The sequence below is a fragment of the Nicotiana tomentosiformis genome, chromosome 2, assembly GCF_000390325.3.
Source record: "Nicotiana tomentosiformis chromosome 2, ASM39032v3, whole genome shotgun sequence".
NCBI lineage: Eukaryota > Viridiplantae > Streptophyta > Magnoliopsida > Solanales > Solanaceae > Nicotiana > Nicotiana tomentosiformis.
Genome location: NC_090813.1, coordinates 13,238,295 through 13,247,165, shown reverse-complemented (window position 1 = coordinate 13,247,165; position 8,871 = coordinate 13,238,295). Strand labels below are relative to the sequence as shown.

General features: G+C 34.9%; 1 protein-coding gene across 1 annotated transcript; it reads left to right on the top strand.

Moving 5' to 3' along the window:
• Nucleotides 1-237: 237 nt before the first annotated feature.
• Nucleotides 238-7,359, top strand: LOC104101300 (uncharacterized). The gene is made up of 10 exons (XM_009608746.4): nucleotides 238-402; nucleotides 1,258-1,481; nucleotides 1,580-1,688; nucleotides 3,176-3,515; nucleotides 4,114-4,183; nucleotides 4,301-4,368; nucleotides 4,498-4,613; nucleotides 4,698-4,804; nucleotides 6,120-6,256; nucleotides 6,757-7,359. The coding sequence occupies exons 1-10, from the start codon at nucleotides 322-324 to the stop codon at nucleotides 6,996-6,998; spliced, it is 1,494 nt and encodes a 497-aa protein (XP_009607041.1). The 5' UTR covers nucleotides 238-321; the 3' UTR covers nucleotides 6,999-7,359.
• Nucleotides 7,360-8,871: the final 1,512 nt, after the last annotated feature.

Genomic DNA, 8,871 nt, shown 5'->3' with positions numbered 1-8,871 from the left:
TCTTACTCTGTTGGGAGCACGGGCCTAAGCCACTAGTTACTTTACTTATATCGACTTTTACTGCTAATAAAATTCTGCTTAACGTCATTAAACTTTAAAATGGGGGTACTTTAGACTTTGCATAATTAACTGTGATGTGAAATATTGTATTCTGTGCTGTGGAGGTTTTCATAAGCTATGAGTTGACGAAAATATTCAGGGTCTTCTTATATATTTCCTTCTGTGCTCTTCCCTGAAACCCTTCCCTCTTCTCCGTCGTAATTCAGTTTCACTTTCTATTGAGACCCCGATTCTTTCTCTTCTCTATTCTTATTTTGCCCCATGGAATTGGAGTCAATTTACGAAACTGATCGTGTCGCCGGATTCATCTCCGGTAGAGGCTTCCGCCGAGTTGCTCTTCAGGTACACATTTTGTTTCTGAAATTCCAATTTTACAGTTTATATTTTGTTGAAATAATTTTGAAATTGTCTGCTTCAACCCTACAAAACCCTTGAAAGTCACCTTTTTTGAGTTGCGCATTATTTGTATGTTCTTGGCTTCACATGTTGCAAAAGCTGTCGTATCTAGCAAATTACTTTGGACATAGGCTTAGTGGTTCAGTGATAGCAGATTACTTTGGTGGTATGCTTCAATTTGCAGGAGAAGAGTTTGAAAATCCACTTTTTCGACTGTAAATGTTGGTGAGAGGCTATGTTACTCTTGAATATGTGCAATCAAAGTATATATCACTAATAGGAGTTGGGACAAAAACTCTTTTTAAGTAACAGAGGTCATTTTCCAATTTCAAACCATATGGTCAGCATTCAGATTTGACCAAATGATACTGTTGTCTTGCACATTTAGCTACCTAGTGATATGAAAGAAGAATAATTGGGGCAAATATGGCCTTGACTTGAAATCATACTTGTTGTTGCTTCAAGAAGGTTGTGAGCTCTTCAGACCCGATTCTATGATGTGAGGGCTTCTCCGTTTCATGGCTAGTTTAATCATTATAAAGCATTTGTAGCCCATTTCTTTGAGGAAATATTTATATAGAGCGTCTCGTTCATAGGTTCAAAGTTATTTCGTATATAACGTCTGCAGGACGAACAAAATATATGAGGAATGTAGAGAACAAGAGTTTTTCTTTAGCCTTTTGTTTCTTTTGCTTTTCCAAATCTTTTGAGATGTCGTAGAGTTGCTTGCTAAAGGTGCTAGTTATGGAAGATTAGTGGCCTTTGAATGGAACATGATATGTTTTTTGTTTAAACTGTTAGTTCCCTGATGAACTATTGAAAGATTCAACGAGGATAGTTGCTGCACTACATGAAAAACTTCGCTCGTTCAACCAGTTACATACTGGAAGTAATGGAGATGCAAAGGATGTTAGGCTGTATGTAATGGCGGATACTACGTATGGAAATTGCTGTGTCGATGAAGTTGGAGCATCTCATGTTAATGCGGACTGCGTTATCCATTATGGCCATACTTGCTTCAGTCCGTGAGTATTGAATGTTTATGATTTTCATCACGCTTGTAACTTGGGTTTGCGATACGGTTGATGAAATTAGTGTTTGGATCTGACTATTTCTGCTGTAGGACATCAACTCTTCCCGCATTTTTTGTCCTTGGGAAAGCTTCACTAAATGTGCCACTTTGTGCTCAAAAGCTTTGCGAGTATACAATAAAAGCTGGCAAACCTATTTTGGTATGACTAACTGCTACTTTCCACGTCTATTTTTGCCTTCTGCATTAGTTTATCATCAGAAAGTTGCAATAAGCATATTTTTCTAGTGCATTAAGTAATATTACAGTGAAGTTGTTTTTCTGTCTTTTGTTACTTTGGTTAATATTGGTACATATTGTGCAGTCAAAACTGTCAAACTAAAAGCTTGTCTCAGTGATGGTTATTTCTATATCAATTTGGTTCAGTTAAGTGGTTGCCATGAGTGTGTTTGACTTCCATACGCCATTCATAATGCTGGGAGGTTTTACCATCATGATTTCTGATTATTCAGACAGCAATAAGAGCAGGGGCGGATCTACTAAGGAGGGTGTGGGTGCCACGCCACCCGCAAACTTCGGCAAAAATTAAATCGTATAAATATTTCCACTGCCACCCGCAATATCAAAAGGTGCCAGTGGCAGGGGGTTGGATTTTGCATCAAGCTGGCAAGAGTTTGAATCTGGCCAGCTGCATTGCTTAACTTTTTTAGGTTTCTCAAACTAAAAAGTGAAACACAAATAGGCTTATATGCAGACACGATCATACGGCAACATTTATATACTTGTTCACAATCTTCTTTTTCTATTGACTGTTGACTTTTTTTGGTTACAAGAAGTATAAAATATTAGAATTAAATAATAGAGGTTTCTTTCTTTTAGTGTCTTTGGTGTTTAAGATGCAGAACCCAATAAGTACATGAAATGGACTCAAAATTGGTTACTTATGGAGCCACAGTTGAAGCCATGGGAATTGATTAGTTTATATTGCTCTTTGTGTAGATAATGCTCTTGATTGGCCTATGCTAACACCATTAAAATCTCAGAAGTGTGAAAACTGTTCGCCGGATTTGTATTTCCCTGTAAATTATCGGAGACGTATATGTCTCCATCGTCGAGCTTTAAACTTAGATAAGGTATTTTAAGATGTATTTTTCCTTTATATTACTTTAAACTTTCACAAAAAGGCTTTATTTTATTCCAGAAAGTTATAGGTTAACCGTTTGCGTATGTAGTCTTCCATTTTCCGATATACATAATTTTCATTGTGGCGACCTTTAATTTGCTATGTAAAATAGTGCATTATGATCTCTGGCTCGATTTCAGTGCTTTAATCTGCACTGTGCTAAAACTTGTTCTTATTGATTCATCCATCCTAAATGTTGCTAGTAATCTAATTCTATCAGTTTGTTCTCTTGCATTAGTTATATTTTACCGTTCGATCCATTTGTCTATATAAACAGAAAAGGACGAATAACTCGAACCCAAGCCCAAAAAAGTTGATCAAATCTGTTAGTGTGGCACCCGGACCCTCTAAATCCTGGATCCGCCTCTGAATAAGAGCTGTCAAAATTTTAAATTCTATATCGGACTTGTTAAGGACATTTAATGCCACTCAAATGGCATCAAAAAAATTGGTAGTCTATATCCTACATTTTTTTCAAAAATAAGTGTTGTTGCTTATAACGGCAGGTTCTTTATGGACTTGAATATGCACATGCAATCACAGAAATCAAAGCATCAGTTGGTACTCAATCATGCTTCAAACTGGAAATTTGTTATGCTGATACTATATCTCCAGTTATAACTCCATCAGAAACTTTTAGCTCGATGAATGGGCAACCAGAACTAATTGATGGTCAATGTGCAAATGGCTGTACTCCTGAGGAGAACAATGCACCATATCGTATTGGAGGGTTGACGTGGTCGTTACCTGTGGGACACAGGATGGAGGACTATTTGCTTTTCTATGTTGGTTCAGATGACTCAGCCTTTGCAAATATATTAATGACATACAATACTTGTGAAATAGGTGAGGGTTTTTCCTTCTTGTGTGTAAAGTTGTCATTATTTGCCTTAATTTATTTGGCTGTGAAGACTGAAGACTGTCTTTCAGATGCAGTGCCTCTGCATCTCCTTGCTGGGAATTTGTCTCACTTAGTGTTCGGAGATTGCAAAAGTCCTCCATCTAATACTATCTACTTTTGTATCTCTTTCTACTTCCCAATCAGAACAATATTACTATTCCTTTCTTTGCTGGTTTAATAAGATGTGTTTTTTCACTTCTCTCTGTTTCTTCTCTTTTGATTTTTTATCTCCAAATGGTTCTCGGTGTTGATAATTCTGGTTTGAAGATGAAAAGATTACTAACCTTTTGATGTTCCTGAAAATTTTCTTTTATTCATTTCAAAAGGAATTGTTGTCTCTTTTGTCAGAAGGTTTGGCTTTCAGTAGGATCTATCTGTAGATAATTCTATATGATGCTGATAAAATTTGATGCTAGTTTTGTCTTTTGGATGTTACTGATTGTTGTCTAGATAATTCTATATGATGCTGATAAAATTTGATGCTAGTTTTGTCTTTTGGATGTTACTGATTGTTGTCTTCTATGTTCTCTGCATCATTCCCAGTCAGATATGATGCTACTGAAGATCTTTTGGTGAATGATTTTTCTCAGCAGAAAAGGATTCTTAAGCGTAGGTATTATTAGTATCATTCCCTTCATTTCAGTTGATAGATTTTGTTAGCTTTCTCTTTCTTTGATGCTCTTGCTTGTGACACTATGTCATGGTTTCTGTACTATTTATGTTTCTGCAGGTACTTTCTTATTGAGAAAGCAAAGGATGCTAGCATCATAGGGATCTTGGTAGGAACACTTGGAGTAGGTACTTTCTTGTATACATACTTGGACTTTATAGGATCTGATTTGGTGCAAATTGAAAGTTGCACGATTTGTATTTTTTACCTTTTCAAGTACATAGAATAAGTCTTTTATTCTTCTATTATTGGTGCAGCTGGTTACCTCCACATGATTCATCAGATGAAAGACTTGATTATCCAAGCTGGGAAGAAAGCCTATACTTTTGTTATGGGGAGACCTAACCCTGCAAAACTTGCCAACTTTCCCGAGGTAAATCACCTTAGTCGCATGATGCTTGGAGGTATTTTTTTTGTGATTTGTTGGAATACTGAAAATCTTGCTGTATTTCTGCAGTGCGATGTCTTCATTTATGTTTCTTGTGCACAAACTGCTCTATTGGATAGTAAAGAGTTCTTAGCTCCAGTTATTACTCCTTTTGAAGCAATGATTGCTTTCGGCAGGTGGTATTTCAAACTCCATTCTTATGTTTAGCCACTCATGTTTCTTTTTAGCGACCAGTTATTCTGTTAGCCCTACTTATAAAAGAAGTTATTTTGTTAGCCTTCATCAACGCGTTGTGGAAGCTCATCGCATTTGCGTGTAACTGGGTTGGTAGCTTTCCCTGATGTAGGACAAAAGTAGGGATTAATTAGGTGGCCACAGGATTGTAAGGACGTAACGTTGGGATTTATTTTCTAGTATTGCGAAGATTATGAAGCAGTACTTCAGCTAAATAAACTGCTTGGAGATGTGTAAGCTTCGTACATTTGGAGAGTTGGAGCTGCAACACGTAGAGAAAAGTCCCAAAAAAAATAAATTTAAAGGGGCAGTCCGGTGCACAAAGCATCCCGCGTTCACATAGGTCTGGAGAAGGGCCGCATCCCAAGGGGGTGCGATGTAGACAACCTACCCTAATGCAAGCATCAGTGTCTGATTCCACGGCTCGAACCCGTGACGTAGGTCACATAGAGATAACTTGACCATTGCTCCAATGCTCCCCTTCTCTAACAAAAAAAGTTAAGAAGAGAAAAATGGAGATGCTAGAAATAAGTATTTGACTACGATTTTTATTTTTAAAGCATTCTTATTCTAAAATATCCTGATTACCTTACCTTTTACATACTATTTAAATTTGTACATTTAATCTAAAAAAACTAAAAAGTCAATTTTGGAATTTCTGTTAAATTTAGATGCATAATGCATTGGCCCTGGTACTTTGGTCTTTGCCATTATGTTCTGGACGGGGGAGTATTACTATTGTTTCTTTGGCGATTGGGTTATATTATTATTGCCTATTGCGGAGAGACACTGAGACGGTTCGCGCAGAAACATATTGGGGGCATATCCTGCTATAATAATAAAAATAAAAGGTTTTATAAGCACTTCATTCTAAGCTGACAAGATTGGGTTGCTCTTAGTGGTGATAGCTCTTGACTTCCAACTAAGGGCTGAGAGTTTGAGTAAGTAGGAAGGGGAAGGGGAACGAAAAGAAACTTCAGTCTAAACAAATGTTACATTATCACCTTGAATATATTTCATAGGATCCTTTGGATTGTTACTACTTTCAAATCTTAATTTTATAATATAATGATTACCAGAGCCGTTTGGTGTAATTGAAATCCTTTATAGATGGAATATATCATGGATAGTCACATTTATAGCATTTTTTATTACCGTAAAATGCATGCATAGACAGACAAGCTGGCGATATTTCTTTTTGGTTTGTCTAAGAGGAAGCAGTAATCTTTTTTAAATTGTTTAATCAATATTTTTCAGAGGAAGCGAATGGACTGGGGCTTATGTGACAGAATTTCGGGATTTGATTACTTCTTCCCCCATGGAAGTGAAAGACCGGTCAGAAGCGCGGTTTTCTTTCATTCAGGGTGGATATGTGGAAGATTTTGAGCAGCAAGGTGCATTTTTCTGCTTACATTTTTCTTTTGGGTTCAAGATGAAGTTACAATAAAAATATACATGCATAGCTCCTGTTCAAATATGAACAAACTGTAAATATCATTTCTTGATAGAGTTATACCACTTTGCATTTGCTTGTGGGTAAGCGTGATTTTGGTTAAGGTTGTTATGGATAAGTAATTACAACATAGTAAGTTTTATTGATGATCCTTTTTCCTTTTAGTTCATGAATTAGGTGTTTTTCAATGTATAGTTTTCATGATATTTTGGGTCTTGGAGGTTCTCTTTTCGTCTATCCGGCTGTGATCCTGCAAATTCAACTTTCACTTATTTCATAGCTGTGCTTCCAATACTTGTTTTTGGACTGAGCCTTCAGCAAAAGCTAATATCGATTTCTACTAAATTTCCCTTGGGGTGTGCATTACTTCTGCCTGTATGGTGCCTTTTCTTTTGTTTATTACTTGAAGGCATCTGGTTAAACTTTTAAATATTTCTGCAGATGTTGAAGAAGATGTCGAAGATGGAGTTTTTGCTTTAGTGAACATCACAGAGAAGGCTCTGCGTGTTCGTGACAAGGACTCTCAAACTCTAATGAATGGAACAGCTAAATCTGGGGCAGAGTACTTTGCAGCTAGGTCGTTTCACGGCCTTGACATTCATACTGAAAATAATTTTCCCGAGCCATTCTTAATTGGTAAAAGTGGGAGAGCATCAGGGTACAAGAATGAGACGACAGAATAAAAGTAAGTTTGTGATTATTCCTGCCAGCTGAGATAACTTGTTTGGGACGAGGCGTAGACGTTGACTTTTCCTGCCAGCTCGGAGGTGAAAACTATATGCATCAAAACGAACCACTATACATTCAAAGCTAAATTTTCGGAGACGCAGCAAGATATCGAAAGGAGCCCTAAAAGATTTGTAAAATTGTATTAACAGTTACCATTCTCAAAAACGATTTGTATGATTGTAATAACAGCAGCTATTCTTAGCTTTTGGTCCCATATGGCTATTTTTTTCTCCATCATGTGTACAATTTTGACAATCTTAGGACCTCTTGTAATTTTTTTTTGTTGTCAATATTGAGATAGTTTCTTTCATATAATCTTTTTTCTTCTCTTTTTATTGTTCGTAGAGGTGGTAATCAGTGAAAATAGCAGCTAGTTATTTTTCGGACTGGTAATCGAAAATTAACCAGCGTTTGTAAAGTCATTGAAAAATAGTCATTGTTTTGCTGAAACACGGAAAGTTCCTGCATAATATGCGAGATTATGGAGCTCCTGCATATAAACTTCCAGCATATTATGTTGGAGCTCCAGCACACGGAAAGTTCCTTCATAATACGTGTTTATGGAGCTCATGCATATAAACTTCCAGCATATAATGTTGGAACTCTAGTACATTATGAAATTCCAGCACATTATGTTGGAATCTCATATGTAAAAATTCGAACTCAGCATATTATGCTAGAATTTTTCGGATTTTTAAGGGTGTTTTTGTACAAATTTTATCTTTACATGAAAAAGTGATAAATTTCAATTACTTTTGAAACCATGACTATTTTTCTATTACCAGTTATAAATCTGGCTATTTTTTAATTTTTTTCCCTGATAATCAGGAGGCTCAAGGGAGGCTAGTAAAACATTTGCATAAAGCCCCCAAAATTTTAAGGCCCCAAAAGTATTAATAGTGGAATACATAATAATATTTTTGCTAATACAGTATTAAACTTTATAGAAAAAAGTACAAAAACTTTATAATAAAAATTAAAAAAAGACTGTCTACTTTTAAACATTAGAAATATTTAAGAACTTCGAATTAAACTACTTAGATCTTTATATTAATAAATAAACAAATTTACAATAAGATCCAGGGTAATATATTGCAAATAAATGGCTGACATCTTATTAACAAGAATTACCATTTAGTAATAATAATTTATTAGGTGAAGTTAAAGGCTTTTAAGTCTTGAAGCATATTATTCTATATACAAGTGCGAAAATAAAAAGGAAAGATAATACTAATTTTTTTGCATGTGTGTGGCTCTATATATTTAAATATATAAATTTTATTAAAAAAGTTTAACGTCTCTTATTAAAATTTGATCGTAGGCCATATATTTGTTGAGATATCCTTGGACTAGTAATATTTTCTGCTACAACAATTGTCAATTGAATTTATTTATATTATTATAAAAGCACAAATATTAAAACACCAAAAGTTGATCGGCTGAAATATTTTCGAAATATTGATAGACTTTTATACCCATTAAAAGTTAAAATATATATTTTTTAAATTATCTCTAAAGGACAAAATTGTAATATTAGTAATCATGTCATACTAATTTTACTTGGACAATAACATCGGACAAAGAATTTTTCTGTCCTTCGAAGTCCAACTAATTAGAAGAAAACACACATGAAGAGATATAAACCTACAAGTCAAAAATCCATATGAGTCCAATTTTATTTATTATTTATTACATATACCAACAATACGTTAAACAATATAAAAAATATTGATGGGATACCCAAATTTTAGAAATTAATTTCATTTGTTCACAAAAAAGCAAAAGAAGTAAATTCATATTTCTGAAGAAAAATATATATTATATAGT